Source organism: Canis aureus, chromosome 22, assembly GCF_053574225.1.
Source record: "Canis aureus isolate CA01 chromosome 22, VMU_Caureus_v.1.0, whole genome shotgun sequence".
Classification (NCBI taxonomy): domain Eukaryota; kingdom Metazoa; phylum Chordata; class Mammalia; order Carnivora; family Canidae; genus Canis; species Canis aureus.
This window is the reverse complement of record NC_135632.1, coordinates 38,974,306-38,994,008: the sequence shown is the minus strand read 5'-3', so window position 1 is coordinate 38,994,008 and position 19,703 is coordinate 38,974,306. Positions and strand designations below refer to the sequence as shown.

The window sequence follows — 19,703 nt, the reverse complement described above, 5'->3', positions numbered from 1 at the left end:
GTTTATTTTGCATTCTTTTGTATTTTTGTGCACATTTTGGATATTTGATGTTGCCTGGAAAGAAGCTTCCATATAAAGTGTAAGCCAGTGAAAAAATATTTTTATGTAAACATATGCATGCACAATTACAGTTCATGCTTACGATTTGAAGAAACTGATGACATTTTATTGCTTGAGAGATATACATGTAAACAGATTTGGCAAGTAAGTCCCAGTTTAAAGGAAAATTATAGCTTTCTACTCACTGAACTGTACTGGGAGTATGATTGATCCCTAACCCGTGTGGAAGGGACAATGCCTGCATGTGCTCACCTTGCTTGCTCTGTTTCTATTGCTCTCATCAGCAGTGCCATTAAGAGATCCATAGCACAGCCTACCGGAGGCTGAGCAACTGTGCTCACTCTTTTTTATACTGCACATGATTTTTTAAGAGCTTTACTGAGGTATGATTTACATATCATAAAATTCACCTGTTTGAATGTGCAATTCAATTTTTAGCAAATTTACAGAATTGTGCAACTCTCAGCACAATCCAATTTTAGAGCACTTCTATGCATATGATATTTCAAAAAAATATTACCATGCTCTTTTTTTTTTTTTTTTTTTTGCTGTGTCTGAGTACCTGCTCTTCTCTGCAAATAGCTGTCTGCTTAAGAAAGATTATGATCCTTACAGGTAGAACACAAAGTGAAAGATAATTACTATTTAGATTCCAGTGGTCAAAATAGGAATTTCAACGGAAAACAGTAGTTTCATAAGTCAGGCTATTGCCTTGATATAGGACTCTCTAAGTTCTTTTATTTCCCCCCTTTAACATGACATACTAGACGTAGAGGACAAATCTGTGGAGTTTGTCCATAGTACAAAGAAGATAACCTTTATGCACCTTTAAAACTAGAATGTAAAAGGGAATATTTAATGTAAGAAGAGTCAATGAAAAATCTCCATTCCTGACATGAGGTGATAATAGGGAGGGAAAAAGAGATTGAATCAAGGGAGACAAGTGTTGAAAGACATGGTATCTATTTCTCACTACTTGGGTTCAAAGCCCATGCGCCGGTAGAGGCATCGATCATTTATATGGTAGGTTTATAGAAACATTGAAGGCAACAACAGAGATCTTTACCAACTTCTCTTGGTGGAAGCCACCTTGTAATCTCTTCAAAGCAAAAGGATGGCTCATTGAAGTTGGATGAGGAGAGAGAAGCTGGATTTAGTCTTTTTTTTTTAATTTTTATTTATTTATGATAGTCACACAGAGAGAGAGAGAGAGGCAGAGACACAGGCAGAGGGAGAAGCAGGCTCCATGCACCGGGAGCCCGACGTGGGATTCGATCCCGGGTCTCCAGGATCGCGCCCTGGGCCAAAGGCAGGCGCCAAACCGCTGCGCCACCCAGGGATCCCTGGATTTAGTCTTTTAAGGTGTGGATGTGGCTCTTTCAGAGGAAGGGGGTTGGATCAAGTACTCTTGATCTTTCCAAGGGTCCCTCTCTGATGAAGATGAAGGCAGAAATCATGGGATGGACCTCCTCTATGGGGGAGGTGATGAAGGATGTGGCATAAGCCCAGAGAGTCTATACCATTATCAACAGCCAAGGAAAGGTCACCTCAGTCATGGAGCACCCCAGTATCTGACCAAGGTGAGGGAGAAGAGACCATGAATATGCCTCAGCTGTGATGGCTAGGTGGTAAAGGATGTAGAAAGTGAGATTGTCCAGAGACAAAGGTGCCAGGGGACACTATGCTAGGACCAAGGACCTTACCATTCTTCTACCATCTTGAAATTGAGTAACTTGCTTTTCTACCCATATACCTAGAAGTCATCAAGAAGAGTATCAGAAGAAGGGAAGGGAAAGTGGAAATCTTAGAGATCAAGTATTTTTACACAGTAAAACTGAGTATTGTCTAAAGAGACTGTTTAATTTATTATATTTGACCCAATTTTAACTGGATTGGACTAAATAAGGTAAATGCTGTTACCTCTTTCCAGCAATGAGGCCTCATGGGAAAGACAAGATATTAGAGATAAGAATAAAAATACTTAAATTTTCTTAGTATACCGTGTGTCATAAAGGTAATGATGCCACAAATAAGCTTGAAACAAATGAAACTGGCTGCTTCAGCCATTACCATTTGACACCGATACTGTCTTTGAGGAGTGCAGTTGCCAAAAGTAAATATGCACAAAGCTAGGCCTTAGGTCTTCTGATGAAGCTCCCATGGTAAGTGATACTTAGCAGAAAAGTTATTTATTTTTTAAAGAGGGAAAAGCAATGGGTATCAAATGTCAGTCCAGTCACATTGTAATTTGAAGCTAAAGTATTACTTCATTCATTCATGCCTACAAACTTTTAAAGGCAATGTAATATGGAGAGGCTTTTGCCATAAAACAGCTTTGCTGTGTTTGAAATCATCTCCATGGCCCTGACAACCACCTTCTTCATCATTTCCTCCCAGGAACCACCACCATGGCAGTCCAGAAACATTTTAGGAATTCACAGTAGTATAGAGCATTGATGAGGACCTCTTATAGAATTGTTGGGATATGGGGCACCTGGGTGGCTCAGTGGTTGAGCATTTGCCTTCAGCTCAGGTAGTGATCCTGGGGTCCTGGGATGGGGTCCCACATCAGGCTCCCTATAGGGGGCCTGCTTTTCCTTCTGCCTATGTCTCTGCCTCTCTCTGTGTGTCTTTCATGAATAAATAAATAAAATCTTAAAAAAAAAAGAAATGCTGGGATGTGATTTGTGTTCATTACATGAATAGGATTCTAACTGAAAAATGGTTCTAGCCATAGAATCATTGACACGTGGAGTGGCAAGACATCTTGTAGAGCATCATTTAACCAGAGTAAAGTTCTACTAGCAGTCACAGAATTATGTAGGGCTAGACTTGGGGCTAGAACTCCCCCATCCCAAATTCCAAAATGTTCTTTCTGTACATATTGTCAGAGAAGATCATTAAAAGTAAGAAATCAACACTGTAAGATACTATCAAATCAGAGTTAAATTTTACGTTTGTTTCCACCAGCATCTGAGGTGTAGTGCTAAGAATTTCAGTATTTGGGAGCTTCTTAATGGGAAATATTACAGAGCAACTATCTAAATTACTGGATGTCAGCAGGCCATTGTTAAATATTAAAATCTGTTTTGGTGATTTCGCTGCAGCACTGACAAATTTTGAATTTCCACACTCCAATTTTTGCCTATTAAATATATTGCTAAGTCCTCCTTTTGTTTGAGTTTCTTGCTGATAAGACTATTCTCAATTCAGCACTCTGGATGTTGTGTTGTTTGATCTCCTAATGCTCCGCATCGACTTTCAAAATCAATAGAGACTTAGTTGGTATTTTATGACATATCTTATCTGTTCTTTCAAATGCTATGCAGGCCAAAAAATACATCCAAGGAACATATTTTCTTCATATGCATTTTCATCATGGTATATTCTGTTATGCCATCAGCTCAGTTTTATTTCAGTACCTAATTTGTGTGAAGCACTGATAGAGGAGAAAGAAAATCTATGAAAAATTGAATTTCCTAATATTTGTCGGTGGCCTTATTTTTCAAGTTGATGGCACAACAAAAGAGAATTTCAGAAAGTAAGTGTGGAACATACATATGATGACAGTTTTGCCCAGAAGTGTTCAATACAATATGTCAGTTTAGCAGTTAATTGTTCTCTTATTGTTTCATGTGTGAGAGAGGCCGCATGGTTTAGTGAAAAAAGAAGAGACATTGCAATCAATCATAGTTTGAATATCAGCACTACTATTTATTATACCAGCTATGTGACCTCCACAAAGTTAATTAACTTCTCTGATCCTCATTTTCATATTTGTGGAAATGGGAATGATTCTCATTGCATGAGGTGTCATAAAAAGTTGTGTAAAAACATGTAAGTGTCTAATACAGTGTCTGGGCCACAGGCATTCAAAAATGGTAAATATTTGTCTTGATTTGGGTTTTCCAGAAGCAGACCATAAGTCAAGGATTAGAGCATAATTAGTTATTTTGGAAGGTGGTTTCAGAGATAGCTAATGTAGAATATATTATAAAGCAAGGTATCACTATGGGTAATTGAAGCTTAATTCTGCTGGAGAACTCAGGTTATTAGTGAAGAATAGACACCTCAGAGTTATCCCATATAAAAGACAAAAGAGCTGAATATTTATACATTAATTTCTATCAGTGATTGGTTGAGGGATACTGAGAGGCAACTATTAATTTTTTGGAGCTTCACGCTTGCCACATAAATGGGCAGAGAAGGTTTTGCCAAAATAGAAAGGCTTCAGAGAGAGAAATGCAAATGATTGACTTGGGAATCAGATGGCTTGAGTACAGATACACACGTGAAAAACTGCTCTACTCCATTTTTGTTAACTATTACTACATTTTCTTACTGAAGGACTTTTGTTTCCCTAGCTCCCTACCCCGGGGTGTGCCAAAACCACTTCATACCAGCTCATGAGAGTGTTACATATTCAGAAATGTTGTAAGCCAATTATTAAACTGTTAGTATCTTGAAATTAGGCCATTAGGAACTTTTACACCATAAAAATCAACAAGTGCTACCAATAAGAAACCAGCTTACTAGTGCACTACTGTCCTCATCCCTCTTCTCCCAGTAGATGGAGAATAGGAGTTGCTTGCATAGTCTCAGGAATCAGATAGACCTGAGTTCAAATTTGAGCTCTGACACCTTTTGGCTATGTAGCTATGGGCAAGTTACCTAACTTATGTGGGCCTCAGTGTCCTCATCTGTAAAATGGATGTGTATATAACCTGTACAGCTGTGGTAAAGATGAAATGCAATAACATATTATAATGTAAGGAGTATTCTGGAAGAAGGTATTTATCATACAAATTAAGCCTTATATAATTATGGGAGAGGCTGAGGAAGGAAACTTCCATAAAGAGGAATTGGAAATCAGAGAAAAGTCACTAACTAGTCTTCTGAAGTACCGGCAAGAATGGGACATTTGGAGCTTATAGAGGAATCTGGGAATGCAGGCAGGTACAGTTGCCAAAGTGTGACCAAGAGCAGAGCTGGAGAAAGAAACTTCTTTCTCTGATTAGCTTTCATCTTTGAGAATCAAGAACCACAAATTCAGTTGAGAGAAGAGACAAGGACAAGCTGATATATGCTGGCATGTCTGCAAGTACTCATCACCATATCTGACATCAAAGATGGTCAGAGAGGCTGGGTCACTGCTTCACTTCTGAATGTAGACCCAAGAGTCACAAAGAAAAATGGATTAGGAACCATCCAGAGGGCAGAAGCAGACCCCATTTAATATGTTCAATGTGTCCTTGGCTAGATTTCAGAACTGCTGTGGACCAGTGACTGGCCCTGTGTCTTCCATTCTTTCCTGGGAATGTCTATGGCAGTAATCCTGTCCTCACTATTTTATGTTGAGTGTGGTGTCTGATACTTTGTGTTTTTAGTTTTTATGGGTCCCTGAACCAAGAGCAGCTGCAACTGAACTGCCTTATATGCTTGTAGACCTGATACAAATCATGAGATCCTGGACTACAAGTCTGTTTCTGTAACAGGATGAGATTTGGGAAAATTTGGAGATGGGAATAAGCATATCTTGTAGGTGGAAGAAATATGAATAATTTTTAGTAAGAGGGTGAACTCTAGTAGATTAGGAAAAAAATGGCTTCAAATTCCTTTATTCCTTCCTAGTATGCATACCACTTTGCAACATGACAATGTTTTCTGCCCTTAAGAGGTGGGCTTTTTTTCTTTCTTTGAATCCAACGGTTTTTGTGACTTGCTTTGATCAACAGAGTGTGGCAGAGGTGATGTTATGTGGCATACAGTCCAAGGCCTCAAGAGACTTTGCAGCTTTTGCCTTCACTGTCTTCAAACCTGCTGTTACCTTGAGAGGAAGATCAGTCTAATCTCTTTGGAAATGAAAGCCTTTGTGGAGAGAAAGGTCCAGCTTTCCCAATATTTCCAGATGAGTTCAGCTCCCAGCCAATGCACAAGCTAATGCAGTTGTGTGAGTGAGCCCAGGCAAGACCAGCAGAGTCACTCAGCCAAGCCACAGAATCATGAGAAACGATATATCATTGTTGTTTTAAACTACTATGTTTTGGGGTCATTTGTTACATAACTATAGCTAACTGATACCATCCTCCCAATAAATCATTTTTAGATTTAACTTAACCAGAGTGAGTTTTAGTTGTTTGTATCTTCACAGGATTGCTGTGTGGGATAAATATGCTACTATTTGTAAAGGACTCACCAAAAACCTGGCATGTAGTAAGTCCTAAATAAATCCTAGCTACTATTATATGAAATAAGTTCCAGATGCTTATGAAAGATGATGTATGGACAGCTCTTAGAGGCTCTTTAGAAGAGAGCACATGACCATCAAACAATCTGTGTGCCACAAAAATCTCACTTTTCTTAAATTCAAAATTAGGACATTTGCTAAGTTATCTGTAAGTGACTGTCAAGCTCCAAGATCCCATGTTCCTACACAAAACTGGCAGCAAACCAACCTTGGCCCATATTCTAGATGGATAGAAACTCATGCCTCAGTGGGTCTCAGCTATAGATTAACCCATACCAATGCCTTTATGTTCTCTTATGCTGTGTTCTGTACTTCATTTATCAACATCAGAGTAGCAATGAGATGTACGTGCATCCCCGAGAGCAACCACATTTGGCACTTCATGGGTACCATCTATAGTAGCTTATGTGACTGTGTTGGCTCTTAGATAGGTTAAAATTTTTATAATATTTGCTCTAATTTTATATGGGGGCAAGGCTGATTCTGTGTAGCATAAAGGATGAGAAGGAAGATGCTGGTGGCAGACTCACCTTCTTTCATATTTCACTGAATAGTTCATCTCTGTCCCTAAATTTGCATACTTCACTCAGCAATGCATTTGTCCTGCAGGTGACAGAGTCTTTCCTCATAGAAGGCAGTTTAGACCATCTATTTTTACCTTAAAATGCTCCTTGGAAGGGTCTTACTGCCTTTCTAAGCAGCTTCTCAGTATATTCCTCACAATCACATGGAATAGACTCAATAAAAGAGTTTTGGTAAGTGTAGTTTTCTGCATTTGAGGTTGGCCTCGTGTGAGTGTCACAACATGTGTGTTGAGGTGCTAAAGAGATGAGAATAGCTGTCCTCTACTCATCTAGAAGATGATCTGCCAAAGGCCTGGGCTAGGAGGCAGAACTCTGGGCACAGATGAGCTTCATATCAGAGTTAATCAACAGATCATGCAAATGAGGCACCCATTTATAGCATTTATTTAAATTTTCATTTAAATTGCTGGTTAAATGGAATACATTTAAAATTCTGAAGTCAACACTTGAGCAAATTGGTTTTAAAACTATATATTAAATTGCAGCACATTGCAATTTAATGCATAGTTCCAAGATAATTGCTTATTGCTTTAGGAGTACAAAATATATGTCCAAATAGTTTAGTATGGTTGATGAGACACAGAAGCAGTATCTTCTTGTTTGCCTTTTTTTGAAAAAAGTTAGAATGTGGTAATTAGCAACATGATGTCTGAACTCAGGGTATCTGTCTTTGAATTCTGCCTCTACCACTTACTAGCTCTCTAATTTAGGCAGTTTTCTTAATTTCTCTGTCCTCAGTTACTCTATCTGTAAAATGGAGTTAATAAATATATTTTCCTCAGAGGGTTATTATGAGGATTAAATGAAGTAATTTGTACAAGGTGCCTAGCTCAGTACCTGATCTATTATAAATATCCAATTAATGTTAACTCCTGTTATTATTTTATAAGTCTGTTGTGGCATCTGCTACTAGAAAAGATAAAATCACGCAAGTGGCTTCATCCGTGGCTTGCAATATATATCTTTTTGGCAGTTTTGTACTAAACTCTTTTTGCTAAGACAGTACTCTACCCATTGACCTCAACCATCCAGATTTGTACTTAAGAATAATATGTTTTCAAAGAGAAAAAAACACCAGATTATTTTCTGACAGTAATTGGGAGATCTCCAAGTTTCAGAGAACAATACAAATAGATGGGGGATTCTGAAGGTCCAGAGAGTATACTGAGTATGGTCTGTCTGGTTGGTTTTAACTTTCCTTACTTGGAATTGGCTATAGAAGCTAAGTTATTCAGAGTATGAGTTATGGCTCTCTGGTTGCACAGAAGATTGAATGACTTTTGCTTATTTTTAGGGGGAGTTTATTGAAAGGATATGGGAACTCACAGAATTGGAGAGAGAGATAAATAATTAGGCCTTTGAAAAGACAGGAGCCAAGGCAACTCTGGAGATCTGAAATACTTGGTACTTAGAGATAGCCAGAAAAGAGCATAACTTTAATTGACAATCATCACAAGACTGTCTGGTGGGGGAAGGCTGGTTCCATTTGGGATGTTGGTTAGCCCCAAAATGCTCTAAGCAAACAAACTAACTAAAAATGGGTATTCTCCCTAATTCAGCCTTATCTCAAAAAACACAGAAGTCACTGATGCAGCAATGAGTTAAATCTGATGTTTCACAAATAAATGTGTACAAGAAGTAAGATGAAGAGTCAGGACAAGGAGCCAAGATGGCACAGGAAAAAAAATAATAACAAAAACTGTGATGACTAGCGTGGAAATGACTAATGAAGGGACACACAGTGAGTACAGTTCCTGGGGAATACATTGTGCCTTGGTGCAGTAGCACCTGCTGAGCCAAATGAAAGTGAATCTTCCATAGCCAAGTTCTCCAGCCTGAGGCTGAACCATGGGGCTGAAATTTACTATGTGGGTAAGACAAATTCAGTTTTCTTATAGAGCCTGACTACATTCAGGTCCTTGCAATGTGAAGTTGTACCCATATGAAAAGTTCATAATATTTAGAAGTGGGATGGTGGGTGGGTGGGGTTTCAAGAGCTGCTTATCAATATGACAAGCTAAGCATACAATAGCAGCTTATCACATAATAGTTACTCAGGCAATAGAAATAAATGGCTCTAGAAAACCTACTCTCTTGAAAATATCGCAAGGTTACCATATTCCTGGCCTAGTGTCCAGCGAAAGGAAAACATTTTTGAAATTAAAAAAATATCAATATCCATTATCAGATATCTAATATCAAGTGTGTATAAAGGTCATATACCTAAACATCACAAAAGCCATAAATGACAAGCCCATAGTTAATGTCATCTTCAGTGGTAGAAAGCCTTTCTTCTAAGATCAAGAACCAGACAAAGAGGCCCCCTCTCATAGCTTTTATTTTTTTATTTTTTATTTTTTTTATTTTTTTTAAATTTTTATTTATTTATGATAGTCACACAGAGAGAGCGAGAGAGGCAGAGACACAGGCAGAGGGAGAAGCAGGCTCCATGCACCGGGAGCCCAATGTGGGATTTGATCCGGGGTCTCCAGGATCGCGCCCTGCGCCAAAGGCAGGTGCTAAACCGCTGTGCCACCCAGAGATCCCTCTCTCATTGCTTTTATTAAACAGTTTTAGAATTCATACCCAGAGCAATTAGACAGGAAAAAGAAATTAAAGACATCCAAATTGAAAAAGAAGTAAAACTGTCACTATTTACAGATGATATAATATTATAAATATAAAACCCTAAGGACTCCATCAAAAAGTTGTTAGAACTAATAACGAATTTGGTAAAGTTGCAGGATACAAAATCATATACAAAAATCTGTTGTATTTCTATACACTAATGAACTATCAGAAGGAGAAATAAAATAATTCCATTTACAATTTCATCAAAAAAGAATAGAATACCTAGGGATAAATTTAACCAAGCAAGTGAAAAGCTATAAGAAAACTTATATTGAAAACTATAAGACATTATGGAAAAAAATGGAAGAAAACACAAATAAATGGAAAGATATTCCATGTTCATGGATTGGAAGAATTAATATCATTAAAATGCCCATACTACCCAAAACAATGTACAGATTTGATGAAATCACCATCAAAATTCCAATGGCAGATTTCCAAATAGAACAAATAGTCCCAAAATTTGTATGGAACCACAAGTGTGTGCACACACACAGATGCACACACAAAGTCCAAAAAGTGAAAGCAATTTTGAGAAAAAGGAACAAAGCTGGAGGCATCATGCTCCATGATTTCAAGCTATAATACAAAACTATAGTAATCAAAACAATATGCTATTGGCATTAAAACAGACATATAGATCAATGGAACAGAATACAGCCCAGAAAAAAAACCACACATATATGGTCAATTAGTTTATGACAAAGGAGCCAAGAATATGCAATGAGGGAAAAGACGGTCTCTTTAATAAATGGTGTTGAGAAAACTAAAACTGTATAATCACATGCAAAAGAATGAAACTCAACGACTATCTTATACCATACATAGAAATTAACTCAAAATGGATTAAAAATTTGAACATAAGGCTGAAACCATAAAACTCCTAGAAGAAAACAAAGGCAGTAAGCTCCTAGACATAAGTCTTGGAGATGATTTTTTAAATGATCTGAAACCAAAAATCAAGAGCAACAAAACCAAATATAAATCGGTGGGACTGGATCATACTGAAAAGCTTCTGCACATCAAAGGAAACCATCAACAAAATGAAAGGGTAACGCAACGAATAAGAGAAAGTATTTGTACATTGTATCATTTGACTAGCATCCTGGATTCTGAGACACGGGATCTCCTAAAACAAAATCCTGGGTGATAGGAGTATGTCACCTCCAAGAAATGTTATATGTTCCGCAATGCTTTGCAGTTAGGAGATGATGCATCGATGCACAAATGATTTTTTTCCTGTCTTCTTCTGTCACCTTTTCATCCAAAGATCATTAGAACATAGACTTGCTGGAGAATGGGAAACTATCCTATCTTTGGACAGCTCTAGAGCTCATTAGAAAGACATGGAATTCCTGACTTCAAGTTTGCAGCAAAACACTTGTAGAGGAGATATTAAATAAATATAAAGCTACCATCCTGTTCACTATCTAGTTCATGTCCTCCCTCTCCCTAACCCGGATTTTTGCCATCATATCTTCCCACCTCTAACTTTTGATCTCCCATCTGACCTCTACATCTATACCCCCTAAATCTTTCTAAAGCTCTCTTCTTATACCATTTGACATTCACAATGCTTTTCTGAGCAGCAGAGTAGCCTGGGCTGATACAGTTGTGCCCTCCTAACACTCACTTCTCCCCTCTACAGACCCTGCCTCTTGAACAAACAAATTCTCGAGAATTCCTGGGCACCAACCTACACCTTCATTTCTTTGCCTAGTTCATGCTGCTTTTTTATCATAAATGTTTTGACCATGACCTTTGTTTCTACTCCATGATAACCAATTCCTACTAATCAGTCAGAAGTCTTGATTATCCACAGTCACCCCACCGTACTCTTGCTTAACCTGTGGTTTTTCCAGTAATCCCCATATCATGGTAGGGTTCCACCATTTACCTGGTGGCTAGATGCCAAACCCAAGACTCACCCTAGATGAGGTGATCCCTTGTTTTCTTGACCCCTTACATCCAATCCACTAGCAAGTTCTCTTGGCTTTACCACTAAAATGTCTCCCATATTGCACAACGTTGCTACATCACCACTGTTACCTCCACGTCAAAGCCACCATATCTGTTGCCTGGACTTCCAGGGAGCTTCCTCCATAATCTCTCTATTTCCATATGTGCCTCTGCATAGAACGAGAGTAATCGTTTATAAATGTAAATTAGATCATGTTGCTCCTCTGTTTATAATTTTTAAAAATATTTTATTTATTTTTGAGAGAGAGAGAAAGAGAGAGAGAAGGAGCACAAGGTGGGGGGAGGGGGCAGAGGGAGAAACAGACTCCCGGTCGATCAGGGAGCACAATGCAGAACTCCATCCCAGGATCCTGGGATCAAGACCTGAGCTAAAGGCAAATACTTAATTGACTGAGTCACCCAGGGCCCTGATCCTCTGTTTAAAACCTTTAAATGGATTCCGGTTGCTTTTAGAATAAAATCCCTTACCTGGTCTGCCTCCTATCAGTCTTTCCAAAGCTCAGTTTATTCCTTCCTTTTTCCTCACACTTAGGCTGTAGGATCTTTTTCTATTTCTTTCAGAGGCCGATTTATAGATTATTTGCATTTTTTGTTCCTTCCTTCTAGGCTATTCTCTTTACACCTCTTTTTGCATCTGGCTCCTTTTCCTTTTTCACATGTCAATACAAACATCTCTTCCTCAGAAATAGGAAGAGATCCGGTTCCCCATGACCGGATCTAAAATAGCTCCTTCTTATTCTATTGAGTTATTCAGTTAATTTCCTTTAGAGCATTTATTAAGGTCTGTAATTATTTTAATTAGCTATCCATTTGCCTTTTTATTCACTACATCTTCCATCTACCCCAAGTAAATGTAAATTTGTGTCTTCTTGTTCATCCAGAACATGACAGGCACTAAATTAATATTTACTGAATAGTTGAATGAAAGGCCATCCTAACTACCATCAAGTCCAGGAGGACTTTCTGCTTCTCACATGCAGAAGTTCTTCTCTGGAGTTTCAGTGTGTTTTCTCTGCCCACAAGCATCATGCTTTATAGAACACGGGATGGGTGGGATTCCAGGTATTCATAAACATGTATAATTTTCCTTATTAGATTTTGAGGTCACCAGCTATGTGTCTGATTCATCTTTGAGTCTCCACAGTGTCCATCCCAATGTTTTGCACACCGTATTCAATAAATACTTCAGAAAGTATAAATAGAAGAAGTAGCAACTCACTGTGGATTTCAACTAAGGAGAACTTATTCCTCAAATATGACTTAACCAATGATATAAATGTTCTTTTCCTTTCTTCCTTTCTTTTTCTTTCTCCCTCTCTTCCTTTCTTTCCCTCTTCCTTTTCTTTCTCTTCCTTCCTTCCTTCCTTCCTTCCTTCCTTCCTTCCTTCCTTCCCTCCTTCCCTCCCTCCTTCCTTCCTTCCTTCCTTCCTTCCTTTTCCTTTTGCCAATGTATACCCATCTTTAGCTGACTAAAATTGAAGCATAGTTTTGCCTTTTACTCCTACAAGTGGGTTGCACCATGGGAATTATTCAATCTCTAACTAACCTTTTTGATTCTACAGAATCACAGAGGTAGATTCAGAATCTAAATCCCTGCATTTGTTACTATTATCCAAATCTTCAGAGGTTTTTCTGCCACTGCTATGTATTGTTATTATTTCTTTTTTTTTTTTTTTTATGATAGGCACACAGTGAGAGAGAGAGAGAGAGGCAGAGACACAGGCAGAGACACAGGCAGAGGGGGAGAAGCAGGCTCCATGCACCGGGAGCCTGACGTGGAATTCGATCCCGGATCTCCAGGATCGCGCCCTGGGCCAAAGGCAGGCGCTAAACCACTGCGCCACCCAGGGATCCCTATTTCTTACTCTTTGTTTATTTCTTATAGTCTTCTTCCTTGTAGGTTGTCCTATAGACAACAAAGGGTAACAAAGTTACCCTCTCATTGATATGTTGTTTTGAGTAGCAAAATGGCTTAAAAATGGTGTGAAATTTGAAAGGGATGCAAACAATTTAAGAGCCTGGAGTACTAGCCAGGTATATAAACTAAATTAGGTATCCACTCTTTTGAGGTTGGTTGAGACATCTGACATAGAAAACTTCAGAACAGAGGAGTGTCTCCTCAACTTTCAACTGTATTTTCTCTCACTCTATTTCCCTAATTATTCTCTTTCTGGATGTTTAGCAAATTGAGAACAGACACTCTGTGTTGTTTATGTCTATATCCCCAGGCATCAGGTTGGGTGCTTGGCACATAGTAGTCCTTTTTTAATTTATTAATTAATGCTATCCTCTTTTTCAGGCTTTGATTCTCATGCCTATCTTGGACTGACTTGCTGGGCTTACCAGGTCCTGACCCTCAGAACTCCCTTGGTCCTCAATGTCCTTTGCACAAGTTTTCTGAAGAGTTCCTTGGTTCCCACCTAGATGCCTGGATTCATTTTTTTTTTTTTTATTGTTCCTCCTTCCTATCGTTTGCAGCAAGGATTATTTTTCTATGGCTAATTTTTTTCTTAACAATTAAAGTCTTGGATGGGACACTTGCCTCTACCTGGCAAACTTTCTGACAAAGACCTAAGGCTATTAATTCTAGCCTTTACGTGAGCCAACAATGTAATGTGGGTGCCAAAAGAGAGTTCATGTAGACTCAGTCACATTAATAGTTACTACTTATTGTTCACTTTACTCCCTTCCTGGCACTTTGCTCAGCAGCTTGCATGCTTTGCCACATTTAACCCTTCCAATGACTCAATAAAATGGACATGGCTATTTTCCCCCTTTGTCAGGTAAGAAATCCAAATCAAATGGAAATTAAATAACATGGATGAAGTAACAGAAACACAATTAGAATTTGGGCCAGGATCTACCTGATTTCAAAGCTTAAGCTTTGTGACAAACTGGGGTGCTAATGGAAACCTTGTTAATGGAATCATGGTGACCAGAGCACGGGAGATATGAATTCATTCTATTTAGTGCTGGGGATACCACACCTGGAGTTTTGTACTAGGCCTCATTTTATAAGATAGAAATAAACTGACCCAGACTAGTGACCATGGGTTACTCAGACACAAATGAACTAACTGGAGCAGTTAACTAGCAAAGAGAGAGAGAGAGAGGGAGAGAGAGAGAGAGACAGAGAGAGAGAGAGAGAGGGAGAGAGAGGAGAGTGATAGAAGTCATTCTATATTTGGCTTAGAGTTCTATGGAAGATAAATGAGACTCACTTTGTCTACCTACTTACTGCAAAAGCCTGTGGAAATGACATGATGCATATTTGAAGTCACTATAAGAAAAATGTTTGTGACCATTCCAGCTGTCAGTGGAGTGGTACTTTAAGTGACAAAGTTTTAAAATTATTATTAATTACTGCAGATATTCAAAGGGAAGACAAATCCTCTAATTGAAAAGTTTCCTCTTATACCTTAATTTCTCCTATAACCCTAAGCCTTAACCTCAAATGTCTGCACTGTTTATGTTCAAAACAAAACTTCTCTTTAGTGTCCTTCTCATAGCACTTGGCACCTACTATCTTGTAGTGTGTGGTCATTCAGTACTCTGAGGCTGTCCATTACAAGGACAGGAACTGACTCTACTTCATCTTGCTTTCATTATTACCTCCCTAATATAGCCTTACAAACTGTAGATGCTTGCAAAGCAGCATCTTACTGCTCTTTCATAGAACTTCAATGTTATTTACTCTGGTTTCACTACCTACTAGCTTCGTGACATTGGGCAAGCCAGTTCAACCCTGTCTTAGTTTCCTCAGCTATAACACTGAGTCACTGGAGTTTTTGTGACAAACAAATTTGTTAAATCTATAAAACTTCAAGAACAGAGCCTGCCACATAGCGTGTATGTGTCTTGTATTGATGTAAATGTTGAGCTCTGGAAAGCTGCTCATGCAGTAGGGGCTGAACTATTGACTGCCATCTTGGGGCAGGAACATCATGGCGGGAAGTTCTGCTCTCATCACAGAGGCAATCCCCTACACTGTGGCCCCTCTTTCTACTCTTCCACAAGGGGTAACTCACTGGCCCCTTGTCTAGAGTTCATTATCTTGGCCATTTGACCACTTTCTACTCTGGTAGCTTACTATCACATGGAGATTCACTTATGTTCTATGCACTGATGCATTTTTAAAAAGACTTTATTTATTATTTATTCATGAGAGACACAGAGAGGCAGAGACATAAGCAGGCTCCTGTAGGGAGCCTGATGCAGGGCTTGATCCTAGGACTCTGGGATCACGCCCTGAGCTGAAGGGAGATCCTCAGTCACTGAACCATCCAGGCATTCCACACTTGTGTATTCAATAAGTGTTACTGATTGCCTATTACTGGCAACTAAAATTTATTGAGTTGGCTAATATTAATGACATTTATTGAGTGCTCACTATGTAGCAGGCATTGCTGTCTTTGTCTCTGTTAATTCACTTAATCCTGCGTCAAAGGAAGGGCCCCTGTTCAATATCCAAAACACTATTTGAAGTTGAATTTATTGTTTGTTCAAAAAGGAAATCTGTACGTCTCTTTAAACAAAGCAAAAGTTGAGCTTATATAGAGCATCAGAAGGCCTGGGATTGAGGAGCTGGTGGAAATCCAGAAGTTAGAGAGTTTAGAGGTTGACTGCTTTTCACATTTAGAAGCATGGTGCACAGGGTGAGACTTGATGGACTTTCAGAAGTCAAAAGCCTACAAGAAAGAGAAGGACAGAGCATGGAAAGAGAGTGGCTGCAGCACAAAGTATGGATAAAAGAGAATAGGGGAGGTCTCTATTAGTGGTATCTTTCACAGTCCATAGATCACAACTCAGTTTTGCCTGTTGCCCCTGCTCCCTGGTTCTTCTTCTGGTCCCTACTGTGTCTTCTCTAGGCCAGGAGTTGTATGAAGTGTATTCTACATCTACCCCATCCCTAGCCAAAGGTGTCTCTTGCTAGGTTAAGTCAGGCAACAGGCAATGACATATCAGAGAAGGAGGACATTATTACTAGTTGGTTGAAGGACTAGGTAGGACTACTTGTATTTAGTGGTTAACAAATGTTTATCAAGCTCCTATAAACTGCCAGGCACTTTCTGGGTGCTACAGAAACAAAAGTGGAACCATTGGATGCAAGCTTACACTCTTAGAGAGCCAAGCCTCTATTGGAGATACACATACTTAGACAAGTAAATGAATGAGTATATGTTATCTGTCACCTGGTGGTCACTGATTTTGAGTCAAATAAAACAGAGAAAGAAGATGGGGTGAGAAGGTGCTACAGTAATATGGTTATCAAGGAAGGCCTCTTTGAGAAGCTCACATTTAAGGAAAGAATGAAGAATAGTGAAGAGGCCAAATTTGGTGTAATTCAGTGAGCTTGGAGCACAATAAGAAGAGGTGAGGTTTGAAGTCCAATAGATGATGGAGACAGGAGATCATTTAGCCTTAGAGCTCATTATGACTTTGACTTTTTGTTTGATGAGCTAAAGATCCATTGGAAGGTTTAAGTCATCTTGTGAACTGACTTTTCTCTTCAAAGGTATATAGGAGCTACTATGTTGAGCATAGTCCACACACCCTGCAGAGCAAGGGTGAGAGCCATTTGGGGGAAGGGGAGGGATGTTAACTGGGAGGCCACTGCACTGATCCAAGCATTTATGGTGGTTTACGCTAAGGTGGCAGGAGAGGGGGTAATGAAAAACAGTCAGATTCTGGATATATCCTTCATAAAAGATTCTTCCCATTGAAAGACTTCATTATTAACTACCATATACTCTGTGAGTTAGGTTGAAAGTTCTGAGTATGCATCTCAAAAGATCAGTTTGACCTCCTATACAAACTCCAGGGGTCTTTTCCAACCTGGGAAAAGGCAGGTGGTGGAAGAGGCACATTTTCGCCTCTGGCAATAAAAATAGAATGTATCTATCAAGAAAAAAGGCATAATCTATATCCAATTCTTTATGGTTTTTAAATTGTATTTTCTCATAGATAATTGCATGAAATATAGGATTTCTTAAATTGATTGCTGTGGGGACAAAGATGACTTAAATTTCAATTTCACTGCTTTTCTGGTTGCAAGTGGGTGTTTGACATTTTTTAGTGTGTGTGTGTGTGTGTGTGTGTGTGTGTGAGAGAGAGAGAGAGAGAGAGAGAGAGAGAGATTCTGAGAGAGCTATAGAGTGGCTGCAATTGCCTGAACAATAAAAACCTGAAATCCTACTAATGAGGTTAAAAAAACCTAACTTTTTCTGTGTGCCTAATAATAGCACTGCCTACTGACATAACCAGGGTTCCCTGAATAATCGCCCTCTTTTCCAGTTTATTTTTAGGACCTAAAATTTGGGGGAGGAATGTGCCTTTAGGTGTACAGCTCAATTCCAGGGCTTCACCATTTGTCCCTAAAGCATGTTGAATACATCCTTTCAAGTGAAAAATAAGTAAAAGTGAAAGCTGGAACTAAAATTCATCATTGGAGCACTGGATGGTTCAGCCTTCAGGGTGAGGATAAAAGATTGATCCTTCACTGCAGACCCCATCTTTCCCAAATTGGGGAATCTGTGCCATTTTTATCTGCCTCCATGGACACCATTTGAGTTTGCCAGTAATAGAAGTAAAGGGTTTATAAAGGCACAGAATTTTATCAAAACATAGTACTTTGAGGAAAAGGAGGACTTTAGGGCATAATAAATGTCTATAGTGTTGGAGCCCTGGGTAAGTATAAAAATATTTGAAATGTATATTTACCATCAACATATTTAAGGTAGATTTAAAAGTATAAATAAAGCATTGTGCTGGGTGTGGTGCTGAAGGATTGTTTTTAAAAACTGTTTCTGTAAATTTCCACAACTCAGTGAACATGCGCTTCACAGGGAGGAGAGAGAGAGACTGATTAGAGAGAGAATAAAATCCAATCAAAGCTTGTGGCAGATATTGGTGGAATATTTCGGTTAAGTTGCCAGAATTATTTTTGGGGTGGGCTATTTTGGGTAGGCAGTAACCTTTATTCTCAGATATAGATTTCCATGTTGACTTTTAACCTTTAGTCATTGCCTGGCAATTGTACAGTCCTGAAAACGTTCTATTCCATCTTTCTGTCTGTGCCCAAACTGCAAGTTTGAAAAGTTTAAGGGCATCAAGTGTGGGTTTACACCAACCATTATGCGACTCACTTTCTTATATTCTCCCTTCATAAGGAAGTGGCTGAGTACATGGAAGGAGGGGCTCTCAGGGACAAAGCAGTGTCTTTAATATAGAGGGTCATTTAAACATGGGCTTCAAATGCAAAATTAGGAGAGGTGATATGTCAATAATATTTTCTTCCTTAGGAATGACTTATTCCCACAAAGAGGATACATGGCAATCCTTAACAAATTACAAAAGAGCGTGTGTGCACAAAATAGACATGGGCTTGTGTCTACAGCAATCTTTATGTACATGTGTTTCAAAGGTGTTTGCAAGAGTGAACAAAATGAGTTGAGTTTACTTTTCTTGAGCTTCTCCACACTCCCTGATGCTGAACGAGATGCTGTAGGAATGGAGAATAGAATTTCTGTCCTTAACTCTATTATGCCATTGGAAACCATAAAAAAAAAACCTGTCAGCTTCAACGCCCCAAAGAAGTATTAATAGAAGATATGCCATTTGAAGCTGTGATAGTGATCCATTTTTTCCCCTTGTGTTTTGTCGTGATCTAATTAGATTATATCTCAAACATGATTTGTTTGTGTGCTTCCAGGAGATACTCATCAACGCGAGATGGTTCCAAGTAAGAGGAGTGCTGTTCTTGTGGATGGGGTTATACTGAATGGCCCCACGACAGATGCAAGAGCAGGAGAAAAATTTGTTGAAGATGCCTGTAGGCTAATAATGGAAGAGGTGGTTTTGAAGGCTACAGATGTCAGTGAGAAGGTAAAAATATATATATATATATCTATTAGAAATCCTTGGAATGGAAAAGATAAATTCTTTCCAATCTGATGGTTAGATGTAAGGGAGATAGGAAGCTTATGTTGTTATTGCCTCTATACCTTTGTTTCAAGGGGATCCCAGCTACCAAAGTGTATGCCCCCCTACCCCTCACCCAGTATCTGCTTTCCTGGAAGGTTTGGCTTATAACCTCACAAGCCATCATTTGATGGGAAACTGGCTGAGATCCCAGGCCTTCTGGACATGAAGCACAGGGATGAAACCTTCTACCCTATAACAGTATAGGTGATCAATAATCT

At 38.9% G+C, this 19,703-nt stretch overlaps 1 protein-coding gene across 4 annotated transcripts in view; it reads left to right on the top strand.

The window, feature by feature from the left end:
- The window catches only part of GADL1 (glutamate decarboxylase like 1), a 163,522-nt gene that overhangs the window by 9,325 nt on the left and 134,494 nt on the right, over positions 1 to 19,703 (top strand). For 2 of the 4 annotated variants that reach the window (XM_077865539.1, XM_077865540.1), the window contains exon 2: positions 19,214 to 19,386. In XM_077865539.1, the coding sequence (XP_077721665.1) occupies positions 19,214 to 19,386 (173 nt within the window). Of the gene's footprint in view, positions 1 to 13,850; positions 14,286 to 17,796; positions 17,977 to 19,213; positions 19,387 to 19,703 lie in introns of those variants that run through there. The other 2 variants (XM_077865542.1, XM_077865541.1) reach the window with 2 other exon arrangements.